Genomic DNA, 26,569 nt, shown 5'->3' with positions numbered 1-26,569 from the left:
ATTGGTGAAACTAAGAATATCTTAGGTAGTTGCCAATAACCATTGAGCCCATTTTAGGAATACTGTTTCCGTGACATAGTGACCAGGTCAATCAAGGTGAAAACTATGATCCCTTATTGATGTCACTTGTTAAATCCACTTCAAATCAGTGTAGATGAAGGGGAGGAGACAGGTTAAAGAATGATTTTTAATCCTCGAGACAATTGGGACATGGATTGTGTATGTGTGCCATTCAGAGGGTGAATTGGTGAAGCAAAAGATTTAAGAGCTTTTGAACTGGGTATGGTAGTAGGTGGCAATAACTGCAACCTGCTGGGTTTTTCAAGCTCAACAGTTTCCAGTGTGTATCACCTAAAGGACATTCAACCAACTTGACACAACTGTGGGAAGCATTGGAATCAACATGGGCCAGTATCCCTGTGGAACACGTTCGACACCTCATAGAGTCCATGCCCCGACAACAAGAGGCTGTTCTGAGAGCAGGGGGGGGGGGGGGGGGTGCAATTCAATATTAGGAAGGTGTTCCTAATGTTTTGTACACTGTATAGCTTATTTCTAAGCATTTGTAATGTAGAAACTCTGCACACCCTGGGAGAGAATGTTATGCACACCCTGGGAGAAAATGTTATGCACACCCTGGGAGAAAATGTTATGCACACCCTGGGAGAAAATGTTATGCACACCCTGGGAGAAAATGTTATGCACACCCTGGGAGAAAATGTTATGCACACCCTGGGAGAAAATGTTATGCACACCCTGGGAGAGAATGTTATGCACACCCTGGGAGAGAATGTTATGCACACCCTGGGAGAGAATGTTATGCACACCCTGGGAGAAAATGTTATGCACACCCTGGGAGAAAATGTTATGCACACCCTGGGAGAAAATGTTATGCACACCCTGGGAGAAAATGTTATGCACACCCTGGGAGAAAATGTTATGCACACCCTGGGAGAAAATGTTATGCACACCCTGGGAGAAAATGTTATGCACACCCTGGGAGAAAATGTTATGCACACCCTGGGAGAAAATGTTATGCACACCCTGGGAGAAAATGTTATGCACACCCTGGGAGAGAATGTTATGCACACCCTGGGAGAGAATGTTATGCACACCCTTGTTATGCACACCCTGGGAGAAAATGTTATGCACATCCTGGGAGAAAATGTTATGCACACCCTGGGAGAAAATGTTATGCACACCCTGGGAGAAAATGTCATGCACACCCTGGGAGAGAATGTTATGCACATCCTGGGAGAGAATGTTATGCACACCCTGGGAGAGAACATTCTTATGGTTGAAAGTTCTGTTCCAAATAACATTGTGGACGTTCTAAGTGATATAAAGTAGGATTCTACTGCCCTCTGGTGGTCTTGAATTGTCTAGAAGAAAAAGAAATGCACACCTATTTAGGCGAGGTGCTGGCTAGCGGAGTAGAAAACTTAAAAATAAAAGAGAGCCGCAGGAGCTCAGATGCAAAAATGTAATTACCAACGTTTCGACAGCCAAGCTGTCTTCATCAGGGTATAATCGCAAACACTGCGGGAGGACTTGTTTATGTAGTGTCAAAAGACACAGGTGTCTGTAATCATGGCCAAGAGTGGCCTAATATCATTGGTTAATTATCAAATATTAAAATGTCATACAAAGAACAGCATACAAACAACAAATGGATAGCATACGATCATAAATTCATTTTCGACTTCACAAGCTTACAAACAATTACAATGGCAAAGTCACAATAATCACAAGAGTGGCTTCAGATCAAAGTCTACGTTGAGACTGAAGAGAGCAAGGGTCTTTAAATTAAAGATCCAGGCAGCCTCTCGTTTTAACAATAATTATCAAGGTCACCCCCTCTCCTAGGGAGGGTGACATGTTCGATGCCAATATAACGCAGAGACGAAATCGAGTGGCCTGCCTCTAGGAAGTGGGCCGCAACTGGGTAAGTCAAGTTTTTACACCTAATGGTGCTACGATGCTCTGAGATACGTACTTTTAATTCACGCTTTGTTTTACCTACATCATTTTTTACCACAAGGACAAGTTCTAAGATAAATAACTGCCTTAGTGAAGCACGTAATAACACCTTTGATTGGGATCGATTTCCCTGTTTGTGGGTGTTTGAAGGATCTACATTTTTAAGTGCCATTTCATTGAGCACAGCCATTACATTTGTAATTTCCATCCAGTAGGGGCGCAAAAAGACGTTCACAATGAATGAGTGTTTAGTAATATAATAACACAAATGTTTCTCATTTAGACTGCATGCCAAAGAATAGGATGGTGTGATGAAAGGCATCATTTTATTTTCTATAAAAACAAATGGTATTAAACCTGTTCATTGTCCAGTCCGTTCTCACCCAGTTTTTCCCCCGTACCTCCTACCATCACTCCTGGCATCACCAGCAGTCTTGGGGTCTCTGACCTGTCAAAGACATAAGTCACAATCAATATAGGTTGGATAGATTTGATATATAACATCACAAGCTAACACTGAAAGAGAGTGCCCCACATTCTTTTCAGTGTTTCCATTGTCATTTTCAAAGATGTAGATGTTCATTACAAATAATTAAACGTGTTCTTTCCATATAGAGCAAAACGAGACATACAATACATAAATAAAAATAAATACGTAAATAATATAGTTGGTAAGAGAATGGTAGTTGCAAAGGAAAGGGGGGGGGGGGCTATGCCCTCCCTCCAAAACAGTACCAATAGTCACAGGATCAGTACCACACAAATGTACACTTTCACCTCCCCCCAAGAGGCCCGAGAGGAAGACAAAAAGGATCCATCAAACAAACCTGGTGTGTCATCACAGTGGTCCCTTACCCGCAGTTCGAAAGCTCAGGTGGAACAGACCCAAACTGGCACCGTTTTCAAAGCCAAACCGAATGCCACCAAGAAAACAGAAAGGTGTCACAATGCACCTTTTTTTCCCCCAGAAACATCTCTTCCGAATTCAAAAGTAATCGGAGAAGCAATCGTCTAGTTTTTTAAGTGCATCTGCAATCTGATCACAATAGCCCTGCTGGTCACGCAACCAATCACATCCACAATCCTTTTTTAATCAGAGTGCAGACCATGACAGGATAGCTACTAGTGAATCCTCATTGACACTCAAGTCGTTTAACTCTATGAATCATGGCTGAGTTGCTGAAGAAAACAAAAAATGGTGCAAGGTTTGGTTTCCAATATATTTACGTTTTTATATAAGTCTGTGTATTTATTTTGATTACAAATACAAAATAACCAGTGTTTGTGTCCCATCCACCTGTGTCCTAGGATCGTACTTGGCTGTGGTCCTCATAGCTCTGGTATTGGAGAGAGACAACAACAGGTGCAGCTTACAGGACTTCGGACACGAGAAGTTGTATTGTATTGAACTGGCGTGTCATTGTATTTCAACAGTTTTGTGTCCCTGGATATATGTTTATTGAAGTAGAGAAATATATAGCCTGTAGTCGTATTGTCTCCATACCTGTTTATCTATGGGCGATGTGCAATCTGTTTCTCTACTGACAACCTTTTAGGTTTTTTTTTCTCTCTTTGTTTTTATGGAGAACATTTGGGTCAATGCCTAGTTGGTAGAGCATGGTGCTTGCAACGCCAGGGTTGTGGGTTCGGGGACCAGTTTGGAAAAATGATGAAAAATGTATGCACTCCCTACTGTAAGTCACTCTGGATAAGTGTGTCTGCTTAAATGTAAAAGTGTGTGGTAACAACTAGAAGTTGTCTTTTAGGTACAGCATTCTAGCATAGTTAGCCGCATCCAGGGCAAAGTGCATACATGCATAACACACTGAACAGCAATAACCTGCCACTATGAAATCACTGTTTAGACGTGTTTGCATGACTTCCAATACATTTCAAAGGGAGAAGGTAGATATGAATGAATGTGTATGCTGATTGTTTGTCTACTGTCATGTCCTCCGTATCCTGCACATACTCGGCTATGTCTCTGGGATCCGGAGTCGGCCACTGTCCCACCAAACATCTGAAACAGAACAAAGCCATGCTTACACTGTAATAATCTCTTATATCATGTCTCCTGAGAAGATAAAGACATGCATTACTCCATATGATGCTTCTTCAAAATGATGTTATCATAGACTGTTCTCTCTGCTACCGCACAGCAAGCGGTACCAAGTCTAGGTCTAAACAGCTTCTACCCCCAAGCCATTCGATTCCTGAACATCTAATAAAATGGCTTCCCAGACTATTTGTATTGCTCCCCCCCCAAACCTATTTTACACCGCTGCTACTCTCTGTTATTATGTATGCATAGTCACTTTAATAACTCTACCTATATGTACAGATCACCTCAATTACCTGGACTAACCAGTGCCACCACACATTGACTCTGTACCGGTACCACATGTATATAGACTTGCTATTGTTATTTTACTGCTGCTCTTTATTACTTGTTCCTTTTTCTTCTTATTCTGATTTTTTAAACTGCATTGTTGGTTAGGGGCTTGTAAGTAAGCATGTCCAGCCAGTCTATGAGACACTACTGTAAACACTACTGTTTTGACTGGTCCCTGCAAATCACATGAAGAAAACAAAATCCATCCATCCATTCTCCTCCCATCTATCCAAACTCACCCATTTGTTGGTCCAGGAACTTTTCCCCCAGTGACCAGCTGTACATGCCCTGACAATTTCTCTATCCCCATCTCTCTCTCTTTCTCTCCTCTTAGCCCATCGATCCATCTAAACTCACCCATTTGTTAAGGATTCAAATACTTGGCACCCAGGGAGGGGCCAGTCATACATGCCCAGACAGTCATTCAGCACCACTGTACTCCACGACTTCCCCATGATGTCATCGTGTGTCAAAGAAGTCGTACCGGAACAGCTGTTTGCAGCGTCTGAACGTGACCTCACACATCTACTCCGCGGACAGGTCTTCGCCGGGCTGCCAAGCAAAGATACGCTCGTTCTTTAACGACCGGAGCACGTGTTGTTGTGGGCAAAAATATTGTCACGTGATTTGTGGTAGATACCTGAGACGGAAGAGCAAGCAAGATATTTGTTCTGGTTTATACACAGTCAATGAACTAACTAGACCAGACTCAGCTGCTATTGCATTGGTGCGTATGGGAGAGCCACTCCTTAAGTAGACCGGAACTGTGATCTACCTTTTTTAATGGTAAACAGCCTTTATGGGATATCTTCAATTATCCACCATGGTAGATACTCCTCTAAGAATAAGTCTAACAGTCAGTCACCATTGTCAGTGTTTCTTTACATAACCTATTTACACATAAAAGGCTCTGATATAGGTTAGCCTTCCTTTACTGCTCAATTCTTATTGCATACCGTACGTTCAATGCTAGCAGTCCTCTCCCTCAAGGAACATGACCATGTCTTTCCAGCTGAAGGACGTTTTCCTCCTGTGTACATCCAGAGGAACTGCTTTTGTCCATCTTGCTCATACTTTCCTCTGTGTAGTTGGTGACACATTCTGTCTAAGGCACTTTATGCTTCCCTAGAAGAAAGAGTGGAATTAACAGGGGATGAGTGGAGAGTTGTATTGATGCAAGCAATCCCTGAGTCATCCAATCTCTTGATGTAGCCTACTCGAAAAGATTTTAGATAACATTCTTGAGAATGTGCAGAGAAGTGGCAGCCAGGGTGTGTGGTTCAAACGTATTTTTCAGAAAATAATCTATAGAGCAAGGGTCACATTTCAATATCTGAGAAAACCATGCATAACATCTATCAATTTGCTCTATCAACAAATAACTGTTACCATTTTAACATGAATTATCACAAACCTGGACTAGATAAACGTCTCATTTTGTTGAAACTGACAGGCAAATAAACAAACACTTTCATAACACAGCACACTTCCAAAGCGCTCACAGCTGAATATAATTACACTACGTATAATTATTTTATGTTATGTCGCGCATTTACAGATTATATAAATTCAGAACCACAAATTCCTTCCCAAATTGATAAAAAGCAAAATGGTCGAGAAGACAAAAAAAATCGGATTTTCTTACCTGTACACTGCCCTGCTAGGCTCGGATGTCACGTCAAGGCGCTAGGTCAAAAATGACGCATGTGCAGCGCGACCGATTTTGTGTTGTCAATCGGCAGGGTTGTTATTATAAAATCGTCTTGCTAAACTGCTACTGCTTTTTAACCCATTTTAAAACGTCCCAAATGTAATTTAAGTTATGTCCCTTATTATGCATAGTGCCGTATAACAGCAAATCATCTGTTCTAAAAGTGATGTTATTTTCTTGAAACCGGAAGTCCGGAAAGGGATCAAAGTAACGGGGGTGACTGACGATTGCTTTAACTACACCTGTCTGCTTCATTGAATGAGGTTTACTAGAACATTGGTGTCCGTTTTGATCCCAAATATAATTGAAAACACTGCGCAAACGCTTAACTGTATATAAGTCATATATTTGCACAAAACTGCAGTTTAACGGTGAGTACGGGTTAGCGTTATCTCTAACGCGTACGTTAGGCCGACCGGGTGTATTTTTTTTATTTTTATGTTGGCTAGTTAGCTTGCGTTAGCAGCGACATAACTAGCTAGTCTTGCTAACAGCACCGTTTTACACCTAATTTGTTATGTAGCTAACTTGCTATATCACGAATGCATTGGCTTCTACATTGTGTATGTAACCCAGTAAGGTGTAACATATACGTATTTTGATGGTTAACGTAAAATTAGCTTAAGTAGGTCATGTCGAAACAACCTAAACATGTATCCATCTTTTCATTAGCTAGCTAACGTTAGCTAGTTAGCTTAGCAGCTAATGGCTAACAAACTAGCTGCATACGCCAGCTGTAGCCACCTTGCCAGCTGATGTTTTACTACCTAATGAGCAGTCCTGTAATGCAAATTTGTAAAGTATGTATTCTTTTGCGTCTTCAATAGGAGTGTAAACCACCACTGCCTAGCTAGCGCAATAATTACACATTCTGTTTCCTGTTCATAGCAATAATGATTAGTTACAGTAACGTCACGTATTGCTTTTTCACGGCCAAGGATGTAAATTAGTCGATGCAAATTTAACTTATATTGAGCTGTTGAGAACTACCTATGTGACATGGACAGCTTATCTAGCTAACACACACATTTGGCCAAATAATTGCAGGGGAAAAAAATATGGTTGCAGATTAAGCGTGCACATATGCGAGACACTTAATTTTATATATATTTGCTTATTAGTACCAGAATACCTTTACCTACTGCAAAAAAACAAACACTAACCAGTCATGTGCCATTCTTCCATTGTCTCTCCCCTCACTCGTTCCACAGGCGACGAGCTGGCGCAGGTCGTGGGTTGCCCGTGGACCATGAGGGACAGTGGTAGCAGCCTAGCACAGAACCGCTGGCAGGGAGAGCTGGGCCTAGCTGTGGGCCAGGAAGACAGTGGAGGTGGTGGTGTAGGGATCTCTGGGGGTCATCTGGGGATGGACCCCACCTCCACCCACCAGATGCCTAGCCCCATGCACCTGAAACTGGACCAGAAAGAAAGAGAGGCCTGGGATGCTGAGTACATGGAGGAGTTGGAGCGGGAGGAGATGGAGGAGGATGAGGAAGAAGATGAGGAAGAAGTGGATTTTGAAGAAGGTGAAGGCTGGGATGAGGAGGAGCAGGAAGAAGAGGAGGAAGATGGAGAGGAGGCTGAGGTTGAATGGGAGGTCCCACACATGGTTCCCACCACATCCCTACAAGAGCAGAATCATCATCACCAGCTGCAAGCACCACTGGAGGATGATGACGACGACAATGACAACAACCAGGCCGAAAATAAAGCCAGGGACTTTCCCAGCAACCCTATCCAGTCCAGGCTCAATGTGCTCCGGCAGCGCAGGCTAAGGCGCTGGCGGAAGCTCCGCTCCCATTCCGGCCTTCGGTCCCGCCTTACTCAGCATTGGAAGACCTGGCGTCAGCGGGCCCTGTGGGTCGGCACCCTGGGGCACAGGAGGGCGAGGAAGTGGCCCCAGTACAGTCAGTACGCCAACCGGCACAGGAGGGGAGCAGACCCGGGCCTCAGCCCGCTGTCAGACGACGAGAGGCTCAGTGGGTCTGAACGAGGTGAGCTCCCTAGATGGGGAAGTTGTTTTTGAGAAACAGAAGGGTTGACAGTTTCTTCGATAAACAACACACTTGGATGTAGCAATACATAAAACATTCCATCTATTTTATACACATTAACGGGTACCATTAACTTAGTAGAGGAAAACAAGTGTATTGCTTAAAGCGTCTGACAATGAGTGCCTTGATTTTGACCAATCTTAAACGGTGTAATCTCCACCATAATTGCCGTAATGTTTTAACTATTCCTAAACTCATACTAACCAGGATGTAAGATGACAATCATCATAATGTTAGCAATTCTCTCTGTGTTGTTGGGAAGGGCCCGTAACTAAGCATTTCACTGTTCATCTACACCTGTTGTTTACCAAGCATGTGATGAATAACATTTGAATTGACTAAAGTTGTCATCCCTGCAGACGACCGGTTGAATGGTTACTCAGGAGATTACCAGTCCATCCAGATGGGAGTTCTGGGGGAACCGGAGGCTTCCTACTCTATCGTCCGAGAGAAACCTGTGGAGGTCGCCCTCACTGAAGAACACATGAGCTGCGTGCATGGTAAACTAAAACATATAATTGTTCTTCCGGAAAATGACCGTTTCTAGTTAAATTGATTATGTTATGAAATCACTAAAACACTCTTACAAACATGTTATGCAGACATTTCTGGCAAATACACTGTACATCAATTCATGTCATATTTTGTTAGTTGGAGAAATTTAAGCTTGTTGGATGACATGGGCTGCTGTCCAAACACTTAAAAGACACACCCTATCCACTCAGCCCTCAAATTAAGTGGACACTTGATGACGTCTGACAATTATACACTTGCAGGGCAATGAAGGAATGATTTTTAAATGGACCACCCTTGGCCGGAAATTCGCAATTCGTTCATCCCGCGATGATTGTGTTTTCAGCCACCGGTAGCTTGTGGGTGCTTTATATACGCTACAGTCAATTATGAGTGCATGTCTACTTATATTAATTGTATAATTATTCATGTATGCCTACTGTATGATAGCTAGCAAATGAATTAGCTAACTAACGTTAGCCTGCCTAGCTGGAACTTAAGAAGGACATTTTTTTTCTTCTAAAATTTCCAAATGATAACCAAACAAAAACATATACTTTTTACAAGACACGTTTGTGCCGTCGTGTGCATTAGTAGCACAATTTCAAACTTATTTGTATTTGTTTTTACTTAAACTTTTATGTTGACTTGTCCATTGATGTTGTTTAAGTTTTCGCTGACTTTTCTTAGCGATGTACAATCGTCGCAAATTAAATTATGGGGAGTTTCAGGCCCCGGAGTGAACATAATTGCACACTCACAAAGCCGACTAAAAACAAGGGCTGGGGGGCTTACGTCAAACTTCCCTTGCTTGGCTAATCATTTGGACCGCTCTCCAAGATGGCGACGGGGATTCCCGCAAGGGCACAAGGCCGCACGTAATGGGACGAGGGTGTGTCTTTAAGTGTTTGGACCGCAGCCATGGTTTTACATACCAAACCTATGAGGAAAATGTAAAAGGAAGGTCCAAGCTTTATTAGTCGTATGTACAGTATACACCGTCCAATGACAAGTTTACTTGAAGGTACCTTCTCCACAATGCATCAACAGTAAGAAATAATAAAAGATAAGAATATGAACATAAAGTAAATGGTTCAGTAGTATAGAATAAACATGAAGGATAATACAGTAAGGCTCAATTTATAGTCCAATATTTACACTTGCTTTGGGGAAGGGGGAATTGGAGGGGGGCGAGTGTATTTAGGTAGGGAGAGTCAGTGCAGGTGGTCAGTTCATTTCAAGGAAGTGTTGCATCAACTCCGGTGAAATCTACATCAGGTGTCAATTGATGCTCAGTTAAAGTAAGAGACATTAAGGTTCTTCTTTCCTATTGGTATAGTTTCTTTGCACACCTGCTACCAACAGGATATGATTATAGGACTGAGCTTGGCTGCTGAAGGCCCCCCCCCCAAACACACACATAGTAGAGTCCTCTACTGTGTGATTTATTTATTTTCCTCTACTGTCTGTCATTTCCCCCCATAGTAGAATCCTCTGTCTGTGTGATTTTCCCCCCCCCCCATAGTAGAATCCTCTGTCTGTGTGATTTTTCCCCCCATAGTAGAATCCTCTGTCTGTGTGATTTTCCCCCCCATAGTAGAATCCTCTACTGTCTGTGTGATTCACTATTACTCTCCCAACATTCTGTTTTCCCATTCTCTCAGGGATCCTGGACGAGTCTCTCCAGAAGTATGGCAGTCTGATCCCCATCCACGCTGACGACGTGGTGGAGAAACTACAGGACATCTTCAATGACAACTTCTCACAGCCTCACAGGTCCGTCTGACCCACACACATACATACACATGCAAACACACACAGATATGCAAAGCAATACACGCACACCTGCGCATGGTTCACACACGGTAAACATGTACAAACCCCAATGAAACATAATTTCCTGTACTGTGCAGGGACACATACACAGAGAGCGACACCAACCCAAAAAAGAAACACAATGTAGCCTAATATTTATACTAACTGATGTCGACTTGGGATCGGTAAGGAGCCTTTTAAATGTTGGCCTTAAAAAGCCTGGTTCTGTTGGCCGAGGCCTGGTGGAATGTAAATAAATCTGTCCTTACAGAGAGTAGTCACGCATTCCTTCTACGCAGCACACATAGAATCTAATTCTATGATTTGACTCCAAAATATGGTATTTTTACCTCTTCTTATCTGTTAAGCTATTTGAACCAAAGGGAAAGGAAACCACCAACATGTTACCAGCATCACCCAAGTTCTCAGTATGTTGATGCAAGTTAGTCTTTTTGTTATGACAAGGCATTAATCTTATGAACTGAAGATGGTGACTTAAGCCATCTGTAATGCAACAGGTATTATAATGCTTTGTCGAGTGTTTAGTACAGGGTCCCGCCCACTTGGTCATTGAGCCAGTTCTGTCCATTCATCATCACCAGGGTTTATGCACCAAACAGAAGAAAATGGAATGAAACTGAGGGAATAGTTGTAGAAAAATGTCTTGCTACAGTGTGCACTATTGAATATGACCCAGCTGTTACCAAGTGTAAACTTTTAATATATACACACAGACACACAGAAGTCAGAAGTTTACATACGCTTAGGTTGGAGTCATTAACTCGTTTTTCAACCACTCCACAAATTTATTGTAAATAGTTTTGGCAAGTCGGTTACGACATCTACTTTGTGCATGACACAAGTCATTTTGCCAATAATTGTTTAACCTTACACTGAATTTTATGTGAAATAATCTATCACAATTCCAGTGGGTCAGAACACTAAGTTAACTGTGCCTTTAAACAGCTTGGAACATTTTTTAAAAATGATGTCAAGGCTTTGGAAGCTTCAGACAGGCTAATTGACACAATTAGAGTGAATTGGAGGTGGACTTGTGGATGTATTTCAAGGCCTACTTTCAAACGCTTCTTTGCTTGACATCATGCGAAAATCAAAAGAAATCAGCCAAGGCCTCAGAAAAAAAGTTGTAGTCCTCCACAAGTCTGGTTCATCCTTGGGAACCATTTCTAAATGCCTGAAGGTACCACGTTCATCTGTACAAACAATAGTACGCAAGTATAAACACAATGGGACCACGCAGCCGTCATACCGCTCAGGAAGGAGACACGTTCTGTCTCCTAGAGATGAATGTACTTTGGTGCGAAAAGTGCAAATCAAAAAAGTGCAGAACAACAGCAAAGGACCATGTGAAGATGCTGGAGGAAACAGATACAAAAGTATCTATATTCACAGTAAAACGAGTCCTATAGTGACATAACCTGAAATGCCGCTCAGCAAGGAAGAAGCCACTGCTCGAAAACCGCCATGAAAAAGCCAGACTACAGTTTAAAACTGCAAATGGGCACAAAGATGGTAGTTTTTGGAGAAATGTCCTCTGGTCTGAATAAACAACAATATAACTGTTTGGCCGTAATGACCATTGTTATGTTTGGAGGAAAAAGGGGGAGGCTTGCAAGCCGAAGAACACCATCCCAAAAGTGATGCACGGGGGTGGCAGCATCATGTTGTGGGGGTGCTTTGCTGCAGGAGGGACTGGTGCACCTCACAAAATAGATGGCATCATGAGGGAGGAAAATTATGTGGATATATAATTTCAAGGTATTGGAGTGGCCATCACAAAGCCCTGACCTCAATCCTATAGAAATTGAACTGAACTGAAAAAGCTTGTGCAAGCAAGGAGGCCTACAAACCTGACTCAGTTACACCAGCTCTGTCAGGAGGCATGGTCCATAATTCATCCAACCTATTGTGGGAAGCTTGTGGAAGGCTACCCAAAATGTTTGACCCAAGTTAAATAATTTGAAGGCAATGCTACCAAATACTATTTGAATGTATGTAAACATCTGACCAACTGGGAATGTGATGAAAGAAATAAAAGCTGAAATAAATCATTCTCTCTACTATTATTCTGAGATGACACATTCTTAAAATAAAGTGTTGATCCTAACTGACCTTAGACGGGGAATTTTTACTGGGATTAAATGTCAGGAATTGTGAAAAACTGAGTTTAAATGTATTTGGCTAAGATGTATGTAAACTTCTGACTTCAACTGTATGTATGTGTGTGTAAAATTATTTTTTATTTTGTTAATGGTTCAAGTTGTTATCCTTTACTAATGTCATATTTCCAAAAAATACAAAAAGGCGGCCAGTATAATACAGAAAAGGTTTTGAACGTTTTATATTCCTCGTCTGTTTCCATGTCCAACAGGAAAGCGGTGGTGCAACACCTAATCCAGTCCTACCAGAGGTCGTCCGGCACGGCCATGGTGCGAGGGTTCCGCGTCAACTACAAGCGTCATGTCCTCACCATGGATGATCTCAGCACGCTATACGGACAGAACTGGCTCAATGACCAGGTGGGTGGCACCCTGTACTAAACACTCTATAAAGCATTATCAGGCCTGTTGCATGCTTATAACAAGTCATAAAACAACTTTATGCCCTAAGGTGGGACCCCGGACCAAATACAACAGTCTGGATTCTAACTTCATATCTGCACTTGAATTTTTGCATACATTTTGCGTATTTTGCAATGACGTCTTTGCATGACTTAAGCAACATTTGTATTTGTTTGCATGTCAAGTTAGGATTGTGCCTTGTTTGCAAAGAGCTGTTATTTTTCAAGCTCCAATGCAACCATTTTTATCTCGGTATCAAATCATTTCTAGGTAACAATTTAAGTACCTCGAATTGTATTTATCACATGCACCGAATACAACAGCTGTAGACCTTACAGTGAAATGCTTACTTACAAGCCCTTAACCAACAATGCAGTTTTAAGAAAAAAAAGTTAAGTAAAAAAATAAAAGTAACAAATAATTAAAGAGCAGCAGTAAAATAACAAAAGCAAGGCTATATACAGGGTACCGGTACAAAGTCAATGTACGGGGGCAAACTTTTGTCTCTCGGTCCCAGCTTTGATGCACCTGTACTGACCTCGCCTTCTGGATGATAGCGGGGTGAACAGGCAGTGGCTCGGGTGGTTGTTGTCCTTGATGATCTTTTTGGCCTTCCTGTGACATCGGGTGGTGTAGGTGTCCTGGAGGGCAGGTAGTTTGCTCCCGGTGATGCGTTGTGCAGACTTCACTACCCTCTGGAGAGACTTTCGGTTGTGGGCGGAACAGTTGCCGTACCAGGCGGTGATACAGCCCGACAGGATGCGCTCAATTGTGCATCTGTAAAAGTTTGAGTGTTTTTGGTGACGAGCCAAATTTCTTCAGCCTCATGATGTTGAAGAAGCGCTGCTGCGCCGCCTTCACCATGCTGTCTGTGTGGGTGGACCATTTCAGTTTGTCCGTGATGTGTACGCCGAGGAACTTAACTTTCCACCTTCTCCACTACTGTCCCGTCGGTGTGGATAGGGGGCTGCTCCCTCTGTTGTTTCCTGAAGTCCACGATCATCTCCTTTTGTTTTGTTGACATTGAGTGTGAGAATATTTTTCTGACACCACACACCGAGGGCTCTCACCTCCTCCCTGTAGGCCGTCTCGTCGTTGTTGGTAATCAAGCCTATCACTAGTGTCGTCTGCAAACTTGATGATTCAGTTGGTGTACATGGCCGTGCAGTCGTGGGTGAACAGGGAGTACAGGAGATGGCTGAGAACGCACCCTTGTGGGACCCCAGTGTTGAGGATCAGCGGGGTGGAGATGTTGTTTCCTACCCTCACCACCTGGGGGCGGCCCGTCAGGAAGTCCAGGACCCAGTTGTGCAGGGCGGGGTCGAGTCACAGGGTCTCGAGCTTGATGACGAGTTTGGAGGGTTCTATGGTGTTAAATGCTGAGCTGTAGTCAATGAACAGCATTCTTGCATAGGTATTCCTCTTGTCCAGAAGGTTAGGGCAGTGTGATTGTAATTGCGTCGTCTGTGGACCTATTGGGGAGGTAAGCAGATTGGAGTGGGTCTAGGGTGTCAGGTAGAGTGGAGGTGATGTGGTCCTTGACTAGTTTCTCAAAGCACTTCATGATGACGGAAGTGAGTGCTACGGGGCAGTCATTTAGCTCAGTTACCTTAGCTTTCTTGGGAACAGGAACAATGCTGGCCCTCTTGAAGCATGTGGGAACAGCAGACTGGGATAAGGATTGATTGAATATGTCTGTAAACACACCAGCCAGCTGGTCTGCACATGCTCTGAGGACTCGGCTAGTGATGCCGTCTGGGCCGGCAGCCTTGCGAGGGTTTTAACGTTTAAATGTTTTAGTAACATTGGCTGCAGTGAAAGAGAGCCTGCAGGTTTTGGTAGCGGGATGTGATGGTGGCACTGTATAATTTTCTTACAAGTGGTTCGTTTCCACCAGATTGACTTTTTATCAACAAAAAAAAAAAATGCAGAATAATAATCTTAAGTAAGATGTGTTTCCATTGTATTTTCAAATCTACCTTAGTGTTAAATGGCAAATGTGCCTATTTTGGTCATGGCACATGCACTCTTACTAACAACTCAGAATGCTGTGTGGGTAGACTTGTCTTCCCAAACTTGGTCCCTGGGATCCCCCTGGGTGCACATTTTTGTTTTTGCCCAAACACTACACAAAATAACCAACACATCAAGCTTTGATTATTTTAATCAGCTGTGTAATGCTAGGTCAAATCCAAAACGTGCACCCAGGTGGGGCCACAGGACCCAGTTTGGGAAAGCCCTGGTCTACATGAGATTATTATGGATAAGAGCAAGAATATTTTTTGGTCAAATGGCAGCCAAGCATTGATCCTTTTATTTTTTTTTTAAGAGCATCATGCTCACCACTCTGAAGTTCTTAATTTATTTAATCTGTATCTTAACAAAATGCATGGTTTTTCTAGTCGTAGTGCGAGGTAGGTCAGTGCTATTCGGAATCCTTGGGACATCCTGACTCTAAACCCTAACCTTCATCTCCACCCTAACCTTATCCCTTACATTAAAGGGATAGTTCAGGATTTTGGTAATGAGGCCCTTTTTCTACTTCCCCAGAGTCGGGTGAACTCGTGGATACCATTTTTGTATTTATGTTAACTAGGTCAATTGCTAAGTAATGTTAGCGCAATGACTGGAGGTCTATGGTATCTGCGTGCTAGCAGATAGCGCAATGACTGGTAGTCTAGGTTAACGCTAGTTATCATTGGTTCATGAAACTATCTCTCACTTTCTTCATACTGGACACCAAGACATAAAAATTGTATCCAAGAGTTCATCTGACTTTGGGGAAGTAGATAAAGGGCCTCAATGCCCAAATCCGGAAGTGTCCCTTTTACATTTTTTTTATTTTTATTTCAACTTCAATGGGATAGGGACGTCCCAAGGATCCCAGATAACATGGACAGTGGGAGGACCACACACACCATATCATTGTGTGACTCCAAGTTTACTTCTATATGAAGGTTATTATAATCTATATTTGCCCATAAAGGCATTTACACTGGAATTTCTCGCATAATTAATTTTACTTCACAAAAAGATCCCACCACGTCGAACTAACAAATTATGTCTGCGTTTATAAAATTGTACCGAAACTACCTGTTTCCATCACAGCTGTGATTTTTTTTAAATGTATTTATACAGTATAACTTTACATGCATAACAACTGTGGATGGAAACATGGTTACTGTGATTGTTTTTTGGTTAAAATAGTCAAAAAGAAACAAATAGCAATTTCTCAAGCAAGAGTTTTGCTATGACTGTCTGGGAGTGGTCTGAGTGGGAAGGGAAAAACGGAAAACTAGATGTTAGCAGAGAGGTTTGGAACTCTCATTGATCTATTAATGAATTTACTGCCTGGTGATGCCACCAGGTAAGTGTCAACTCCATCCCACAGAAAATGTTTTTTTTTTTTGTGTGTTTTTTTTCCCAAAACCGCTTTTATAACTAAAAGGGTAGTAACATTTTCACAATTTTACAGTATTATTCCAAACTGGTAAGTGTGTGTAGATAGAGCACAGGAACATCATGTTTGACAGAACTGGGCCTTTAAACAGTTTAAAAGCAAGGCATTGTACATTGTGGTGATAAAATGTTTCTTCAGGTCATGAACATGTATGGTGACCTTGTGATGGACTCGGTGCCCGAGAAGGTAGGAAAACATTTACAACATACTTCCACAAAATCCATGATGTTTTTCCCCTCCACAGAAAAACCATATACAGTGCCTCAAGTAAGTATTCATACCCCCTGACTTGTTCCAATTCTTTTTTTTACCCATCTACACATAATACTGCATAATGATAGTGAAAACATATTTTTTGATAGTTCTATACTGCATTTTCAATATATTACCACATTTGCATAAGTATTAACTAGAGACCGATTATGATTTTTCAACGCCGTTTAATCGGACGATTAAATTATTTTTATTTTTTTATCAAATGTATTTGTAATAATGACAATTACAACAATACTGAATGAACACCTATTTTAACTTAAAATAATACATCAATAAAATCAATTTAGCCTCAAATAAATAATGAAACATGTTCAACTTGGTTTAAATAATGCAAAAACAAAGTGTTGGAGAAGAAAGTAAAAGTGCAATATGTGCCATGTAAGAAAGCTAACGTTTAAGTTCTTTGCTGAGAACATATGAAAGCTGGTGGTTCCTTTTAACAGGAGTCTTCAATATTCCCAGGTAAGAAGTTTTAGGTTGTAGGAATTATAGGACTATTTCTCTCTATACGATTTGTATTTCGTATACCTTTTGACTATTGGATGTTCTTATAAGCACTATAGTATTGCCAGTGTAACAGTATAGCTTCCGTTCCTCTCCTCGCCCCTACCTGGGCTCGAACCAGGAACACATAGACAACAGCCACCCTTAAAGCAGCGTTACCCATGCAAGCAAGGGGAACAACCACTCCAAGTCTCAGAGCGAGTGATGTTTTAAACGCTATTAGAGCGCACCCTGCTTACTGGCTAGCCATTTCACATCGGTTACACCAGCCTAATCTCGGGAGTTGATAGGCTTGAAGTCATAAACAGCTCAATGCTTGAAGCACAGCGAAGAGCAGCTGGAAAAACGCACAAAAGTGCTTTTTAAATGAATGCGTACGAGCCTGCTGGTGCCTACCACCGCTCAGTCAGACTGCTCTATCAAATCATAGACTTAATTATAACATAATAACACACAGAAATACGAGCCTTAGGTCATTAATATGTTCGAATCTATCATCTCGCAAAACAAGACGGTTCCGTATTTCACTGAAATAATAAACGTTCCGTATTGTATCTAACGGGTGGCATCCCTAAGTCTAAATATTCCTGTTACATTGCACAACATTCAATGTTATGTAAAATTCTGGCAAATTAGACGGCCCAAACTGTTGCATATACACTGACTCTTCGTGCAATGAGCTCAAGTGAAGGGACACAATTTCACCTGGTTAATATTGCCTGCTAACCTGGATTTCTTTTAGCTAAATATGCAGGTTTAAAAATGTATACTTCAGTGTATTGATTTTAAGAAAGGCATTGATGTTTATAGTTAGGTACACATTGGAGCAACGATACGCACCGCATCGATTATTTGCAACGCAGGACACGCTAGATAAAAAACTAGTAATATTATCAACCATGTGTAGTTAACTAGTGATTATGATTGATTGCTTGTTTTTTAAAAGATAAGTTTAATGCTAGCTAGCAACTTACCCTGGCTTCTTACTGCAGTCTCCTCGTGGAGTGCAATGTAATCAGGTGGCTAGAGCGTTGGACTAGTTAACTGTACAGTTGCAAGATTGAATCCCCGAGCTGACAAGGTAAAAATCTGTCATTCTGCCCCTGAACAAGGCAGTTAACCTACCGTTAGGCCGTCATTGAAAATAGAATGTGTTCTTAACTGACTTGCCTAGTTAAATAAAGGATAAATAAAGGTGTTTTAAAAAATCGGCCTAATCGGTGTCTAGAAATACCTAAATAATCGGCCATTCCGATTAATCGGTTGACCTCTAGGATTAACTTAGTAGAAGCACCTTTGGCGGCGTTTACAACTGAGTCGTGTTGGATGTCTTATCAGCTTTGCACATCTGGATTTGGGGATTTTTCTCCCATTCTTCCTTGCAGATTTTCTCAAGCTTTAAGTTAGATGGGGAGCAGCGGTGAATAACAATCTTCAAGTCTCCACAGATTTTCAGCACGATTCAAGTCTGGGCCATTCAAGGACTTTCACATTCTTGTTCTGAAACCATTCTAGCGTTTCTTTGGGTCAATGTCCTGTTGGAGTGTCAATCTACGCCCCAATCTGTCATTTGCACTCTGAAGCAGGTTCTCATCAAGGATTTGCCTGTATTTGACTCCATTCATTGTTCCCTCTATCCTTACCAGTCTCCTAGTCCTTGCCGCTCAAAAGCTACCCCATTGCATGATGCTGCCACCAATGTTCCCTCAATTTTAATCCAGCACTGAGCAAATTTCAGGTCTGCTGAGCGCAAACTTCTGTGCAACTTCCAGCGCGTGTTTACTGTGAACACAGGCTTTATCCGCTTTAAGTTACAGTTTTAGACAGTAGTCAAGTAGGCTACAATGGCTATTTGATCATAATGTAGGCCTACCAGAGTGGCCTACCATCAAAAACAATGGAGAAAATGCATCCCATAAAATTTTAACATGTAAATGGCTGGTCTATCATAAACACATCGGCTGCTACTGTAGGCTAGTGTTCAATGTAGACCTACATTCCATGAGCAATTTGAAAATGTCATGCAGTGCTTGACATTAACCTGCTCATCCACTTGTCCTTAAGACAAGGTGACTGAAAATGGTGGTTGATGCAAGAAACCACTTTACAAAATAAAATACATTATTATTCCCATACTGTTATTACAGGGAATCAGGCAAATTATGCCACCCTCTGCCTATTGGCTACTTAGCGTATTCAAGCCTGTCTCAAAATACAACAATGCCCCTTTAAGATAAAAAAAAAAAAAAAAATAAAAAAATAAAAAAAAGCTCTTCACCTGACTAGCTTTTCAAAGATATCTAGAAATGTTGCTGACTACAAATGGTCTGACTGGGCTAATAACTCACTGACTAGCCAAGGATATGACCTGTGCACACATGGCTAAATGCAGCTTTCGCTTTGATCTCAAAACAAGCGCGTCTACTCGCCACCGCTCATGCTGTAAACACAGTCCAGTTCAAATAAATGGCACAGATCTATTTATGGCAATGGTCTATTTCCATATAGGGATACCGCAGCTCTGAACGGTTATTCCGCAGCGGTCTGTGTAAAGTAGGTGCTTAGTTGTGCTGAGTCAATGCAATGGAATCCTACTTCGATGCATTCTGCCTATAACAAAATGTATTGCATACTAAGTCTGATATTTCTTCTGTGTGGCAGCTTAGAGGGAACATTGGTCACCACCATGCCTCATGGGAGGGATGGTATTAGATGGGTGATGAGTTGTGACTGGTTTTGCTCTGCGTTCAGGCCAAAGAGTTCCACTTTTTTGTCTCTGCAGACCAGACTCTTTTGTCTTTCACGTGCCTTTATGCAAACTCCAGGCTTGCTGTCATGTGGCTTTTTCTTAGGAGTGGCTTCAGTCTTGCCATTCTCTCATAAATGCCAGATTGGTGAAGTGCTGTAGAGATGGTTTTCCTACTGGAAGGTTCTACCATCTGAGCCAAGGAACTCTAAAACTGTAGATCTAAAATCAGTGGTAATTTAGTTCTTGGTCACTAAGGTCATTCTTGCACGTTTGGTCGGATGGCCATCTTTAGTCTGGCTAGATCCATATTTTTTTTTTTACTTTCCCAATGATGGAGACCACTGCTCTTGGAAACTTACAACACTCTAGAAATTGTTTTATACCCTTCCCCAATTGTATCCCGAAGATCTATGAACAGTTTGTTGGACTTCATGGTATAGTTTCTGTTCTGACATGCACTGTCAACTGTGGGACCTTACATAGATGTGTGTTTCTTTCTAAATAATGTCCAAACAATTTGAATTGGCCACAGGTAGACTCTCAAGTTGTAGTGACATTGTGAGGATGATCAAAGGGAATTGGATGCCCCTGAGCTCAATTTGTAGTGTCATAGCAAAGGGGTGTGAGTATTTACTGTACCAGTCAAAAGTTTGGTCACACCTACTCGTTCCAAGATTGTTCTTTATTTTTACCATTTTCTACGTTGTAGAATAGTAGTAAAGACATCACAACCAAAAAAGTGTTAAACATATATTTAAAAATTCAGGTTCTTCAAAGTAGCCACCCTTTGCCTTGATGACAGTTTTTCACGCTTGCACTCTCTCAACCAGCTTCATGAGGTAGTCACCTGGAATGTATTTCAATTAACAGGTGTGCCTTGTGGAATTTCTTTCCTTCTTAATGCATTTGAGCTCATCAGTTGTGTTGTGACAAAGTAGGGGTGGTATACAGAAGAGACATATTTGGTAAAAGACCAAGTCCATATTATGGCAAGACCAGCTCAAATAAGCAAAGAGAAATGACAGTCCATTACTTTAAGACATGATGGTCGGTCAATTCAGACATTTAAGAACTTTGAAAGTTTCTTCAAGTGCAGTCGCAAAAACCATCTAGTGAAACTGGCTCTCTTGAGGCCCGCCACAGGAAAGGAAGACCCAGAGTTACCTGTGCTGCAGAGGACGAGTTCATTAGAATTAACTGCACCTCGGATTGCAGCCCAAATAAATGCTTCACGGATTTCAAGTAACACACATCTCAACATCAACTGTTCAGAGGAGACTGCGTGAATCAGTCCTTCATGGTTGAATTGCTGCAAAGAAACCACTACTAAAGGACACCAATAAGAAGAGACTTGCTTTGGCCTAGAAACACAAGCAGTTGACATTAGACCGGTGAAAATCTGTCCTTTTGGTTTGAGTCCAAATTTGAGACTTTTGGTTCCAATTGAGATGATTTGGGATGAGTTGGACCGCAAAGGAAAGGCAGCCACCAAGTGCTCAGTATATGTGGGAACTCCTTAAAGACTGTTAAAGCATTCCAGGTGAAGCTGGTTGAGAGAATGCCAAGAGTGTGCAAAGCTGTCAAGGCAAAGGGTGGCTACTTTGACGAATCTCAGTTATAAAATATATTTTGATTTAACACTTTGGTTACAACATGATTCCATGTGTTATTTCCTAGTTTTGAGGGCTTCACTATTCTACAATGTAGAAAATAGTAAAAATAAAGAAATCCTTGAATGAGTAGGTGTGTTCAAACTTTTGACTTGTACTGTATGTAAATGAGCTCCGTATTTCATTCTCAATACATTTGTGAAATTTTCAAAAACACTTTCACTTTGTCATTATGGAGTATTGTGTTAGATGGGTGAGAAAATAAATACAAAATGTTGATTTAAGTCAAGGGGTATTAATACTTTCTGAAGGCACTATATTCAGTGAATGAGAATACCTGTACCATCCGTCTTGCTCCCTCTCTCAGGTTCACTTCTTCAACAGTTTCTTTTACGACAAGTTGAGGACGAAAGGCTACGATGGAGTCAAACGATGGACAAAGAACGTAAGAAACCCTATATTCATCCCATAAATGTTTTCTTTTCCCCCTTACGCTGGCTTTTCATGATCCTTTGTCAATCCATTTTCCATTGAAATTGTAGCATACCTCACTGAACAAAAATGATAAATGCAACATTTTAAAGTGTTGGTCCCATGTTTCATGAGCTGAAATAAAAGATCCCATATGTTCAAAACACACAAAGCTTATTTCTCTTATTTTGTGCACAAATGTGTTTACATCCCTGTTAGTGTTTCTCCTTTGCCAAGATAATCATCCACCTGACCTGTGTGGCACATTAAGAAGCTGATTAAACCGCATGATCATTACACAGGTGCACCTTGTGCTGGGGACATTAAAAGGCCACTCCTAAAATGTGCACTACTGTCACAATACAATGCGACAGATGTCTCCAAGTTTTGAGGGAGCGTGCAATTGGCATGCTGACTGTTGGAATGTCCACCAGAGCTGTTAATGTTAAGTTCTCTACCATAAGCCGCCTCCAATGTCTTTTTGGTGAATTTGACAGTACGTCCAACCGGCCTCACAACTGAAGATTATGTGTGGGTGAGCAGTTTGCAGATGTCAACGTAGTGAACAGAGTGCCCCATAGTGGGGCTATGGTATGGGCGGGCATAAGCTACGGAGAACACAGTTTACATTTTATCGAAGGCAATTTGAATGCATAGATATACCTTGAGGAGACTCTGAGGCCCATTGTTGTGCCATTCATCCACAGCCATCCTCATGTTTCAGCATGATAATGCACGACCCCATGTCGCAAGGATCTGTACACAAGTCCTGGAAGCTGAAAATGTCCCAGTTCTTCCATGGCCTGCATACTCACCAGGCATGGCACCCATTAAGCATGTGTGGGATGCCCTGGATTGACTTGTACAACTGCGTGTTCCAGTTCCTGCCAATATCCAGCAACTTCACAGTCATTGAAGAGTGGACAACATTCCACAGACCACAATCAACAGCCTGATCAACTCTAAGCGAAGGAGATGTTATGCTGCATGAGAGAAATGGTGGTCACTGGTTTTCTGATCCACACCCCTAACTTACCTTTTTAAGTATCTGTGACCAACTGATGCATATCTGTATTCCCAGTCATGTGAAATCCATAGATTAGTGCCGAATGAATTGATTTCAATTGACTGATTTCCTTATGAACTGTAACTTGTATACATTTCAAAGATTTTAGTATCTTGCGTTTTATATATTTTTTCAGTGTACTTACCTGGCAAGTTTACCCAGGCGAAGCCATTGCGTTCAGCTTTTGATGTCATCTTAGCTAACTCTAATGGTGCCTTTAGATGGTACAAGCTAGACAGCAAAACGGATTTCATTGTTTTCTATTAGAGCATGACGGTAAATGCCGTCAGCCGCCACGGTAGACGGGACTTGTCACCAGAGTTAAAATATTTCAACTTTTGCCATCTGCTGTAGCGTTGTCTCCTACCGCACGTTGATTGTACTAGTGTCTTTACAAATGTATTTTGTTAAAGTGCCCGAACAGAAACCCAAGTCTTAACCCCCCTTCCCCAAGAGCAAACCAGGACAGACAACACTTTCACTTCAACCCTTTCTCTCTTTCCCCTCTCGGATGAAAATAGCACATATTACGTGTTGTTATTCATCATAATGCTCTCACTCAGGTGGACATATTCCAGAAGGACCTGCTGTTGATCCCCATCCACCTGGAGGTCCACTGGTCCCTGGTCAGTGTGGACATCCCCCGTAGGGCCATCACCTACTTCGATTCCCAACGCACACTTAACCGACGCTGCCCAAAGGTGAGTGCCTGACTGCCACTCGTGACTGTCAGATTAGAACAAGTCCCAAAAATCACCTATATTGATTTAGTCTGTTTTGAAGTGGGACTGAAATGGTTGACAGTACTCATTTTGGGCATTAGGTATTTTATATTTAGAAGCCAGTATTAAAGCAGTTAAATGTGAAGTTGCGGACAGCATCAGCCCACTTCAAGAACTGGTCTCTATAAATGATCTGCTCTTTTCCACCACCTCAGCATATTGCAAAGTACCTGCAGGCGGAGGCTGTCAAGAAAGACCAGAGAGATTTCCTCACAGGGTGGAAAGGCTATTTCAAAATGGTATGTCAAGATTTTTCAGGAATTAACAACCAGATGATTGTTTGACTGTGTCTGGGAATATGTTGTTTTACCAAAACATTTCGATGTGTGTTTCAGAATGTTGGCCGCCAGAACAATGACAGTGACTGCGGAGCGTTCGTTCTTCAGGTGGGTCCTAATTATAATCCTAGATGTTCATACTTGGATCGTGAGCCATGGTTCATAGCTGTCCATGTACGTCACACTCTTGTGCTGAATTCCAAATCCAGCCCAAAGACCTAGACACTCCTTTTAAATCAGGATTGTATTAGGATCGCCATTAGCTTTTGCAAATGCAGCAGCCACTCTTCTTGGGGTCCACATGAAACATTACATAATACAGAACACTAATAGACAAGAACAGCTTAAGGACAGAACTACATTTTAAAAAATAAGAATATAGAAATAACAAAGATCCAAAACACTAGGATTTAATAGGTTTGATATGATAACCGCTTAACCTTGCCCTCTGATGGCTAGCTGGAACCATTTGGTGCCAGAAGGCCTGGACACTGCTTTGGGGCCCTTTGTTCACGACACTAGGGCAGGGTTTCCCCAACTCTGTCCTCAGGACACCCCTGGGTGTACTTTTTTTTTTTTTTTCAACTCTACAAGCTTTGATTATTTGAATCAGCTGTGTAGTGCTAGGGCCAAAACCTGCACCCAGGCAGGGCCTGGGACAGAGTTTGGGAAACACTGCACTATGTCTAACCTCTCTCTCTGTGTTCCTTCCAGTACTGCAAGACTCTGGCCCTGGGGCAGCCGTTCAGCTTCGGCCAGCAGGATATGCCCAAACTGAGAAGACTCATGTACAAAGAACTGTGTCACTGCAAGCTCTCGCTGTGACGCCACGCCCTCTGAGGATTCTTAGTGAAGAAGCGGCAGATTCTAACGAGGAAGTGAGGGATGGTTCTAACAAGCTATGGTTAAGCTAGTGACTGAAAGAAAGAAAAAGAGTGTTACATTTCAAAGGAACATTTTTCTCTTCACAACGACATCCAGAGACTTTACTACTTACTTTAAGTCAGGAGGGCATTTTATATTTTCTCCCCACGTGTTTTCTGCCCTCTTTCTGTTTTTCTCCCTTGACACCCCCCCCCCCCCCCCCCCCTAGTTTTAAAATTTCATGTCCATGGTTGTTTCCTTGTGGTTGACAGAGGCCAAGTCTAAGAGTGCGTCCTAAATGGCTCAATGTTCCCTATGTAGTGTACTACTTTTGACCCTAGCCTTATGGGCCTTGATCAGATGCAGTACAAGGTATAGGTAATAGGGTTCCTTTTGGGACGTAAACCATGTCTGCTATTCTGACAGTGAAACTGTATTTTAAAAAATTTTAAAACCATTTTATTTGGACTTGGGAGACTCTCTCTTTCTCTCAACAGATTTATCACCTTATCGACGCAGGAGCCCCCCAAACAGACAAGATTGGAGTGGAAACAAGTGGTTATTCTAGCTTCTTTACTTAAGTTCTTGTTTTTTGTTCCGCCCTCTCGTCAGTAAAAAAAAAAAAATCAACATGTTGCTAATGCTTATTGTTCATGGTGTTTTGAGGGCAGTGATGATTTATGTTTCTTATTTTGATTCAAATAAAAACTATCTGACTAGTTCATGTTGACGTCATGTGGGTTGGACCATGCCGGCTACAAACAACTTTGGATCCCAAATGGCAGCCTATGCCCCTTTTTAATAGTGCATCACTTTTGACCAGGGAAGCACGTGGTATTACATCATATTTCCCTCTTTCTTTTAGTAACTGAAAGCACATTGTTGATAGGTATCATGTGTTAAGTTTTTTTGTGTGTGTGTTTTGAGCAGAAGTCAGATGGAACATAATTTACTTATCTTTTAAAAAGCATTTATTGAATTTTAGACAATTTTCTTTTTAAAATGCATACATAAAGGTGCTCCAGCCGGTGACGCCTCCACTTAGAATTTAAGAAAATCATCAAGGATAACACAAGTGGTAATTCAACAAGATTAGGCGGCAATAGTGGCAACCGACAATGATAGACAAAGTTGATAAGAATAAACAAACACGGAAGAGATGAATGGAAGTTGAATATTTCTGTCATGTATTAAGCGAATACATTTAAATTGAGGAATAGGATGGTTTTTCATGAAGATGCAATGGAGTAAAAGTAACGATACCTTAATGACTCAAGTGAAAGTCACCCAGTAAAATACTACTTAAGTACATTTAAAAACAAATACTGAGTTTTACTTAAGTATCAAAAGTAAATGTAATTGCTAAAATATACTTAAGTATCAAAAGTATACATTCCAAATGCCCTATATTAAAGCAAAACAGACAGCATGATTTGTCTTGATTTAAAAAAATTACAGATAG

The 26,569-nt window shown here is 41.6% G+C and overlaps 1 protein-coding gene across 2 annotated transcripts; it reads left to right on the top strand.

Annotated features, from left to right (window-relative positions):
- Window positions 1–6,287: 6,287 nt before the first annotated feature.
- LOC139415916 (sentrin-specific protease 3-like) lies at window positions 6,288–25,831 on the top strand. 2 transcript variants are annotated; one of them, XR_011635038.1, is made up of 12 exons: window positions 6,288–6,454; window positions 7,295–8,077; window positions 8,497–8,637; window positions 10,315–10,426; window positions 12,858–13,005; window positions 16,646–16,693; window positions 22,014–22,091; window positions 23,747–23,884; window positions 24,121–24,204; window positions 24,301–24,351; window positions 24,958–25,121; window positions 25,605–25,694. XR_011635038.1 is itself a non-coding variant. In XM_071164081.1 (11 exons), exons 2-11 carry the CDS (start codon window positions 7,333–7,335, stop codon window positions 25,066–25,068), a joined length of 1,656 nt encoding a protein of 551 aa, XP_071020182.1. In that variant the 5' UTR covers window positions 6,288–6,454; window positions 7,295–7,332; the 3' UTR covers window positions 25,069–25,831. The 2 variants fall into 2 exon arrangements, 1 of the variants encoding a protein (XP_071020182.1); XM_071164081.1 differs by having other exon boundaries at window positions 24,958–25,831.
- Window positions 25,832–26,569: the final 738 nt, after the last annotated feature.

This window comes from Oncorhynchus clarkii, chromosome 9 (genome assembly GCF_045791955.1).
Source record: "Oncorhynchus clarkii lewisi isolate Uvic-CL-2024 chromosome 9, UVic_Ocla_1.0, whole genome shotgun sequence".
Taxonomy (NCBI): Eukaryota; Metazoa; Chordata; class Actinopteri; order Salmoniformes; family Salmonidae; genus Oncorhynchus; species Oncorhynchus clarkii.
The sequence above is the reverse complement of the archived record's forward strand: the minus strand, read 5'-3'. Positions and strand labels throughout refer to the sequence as shown.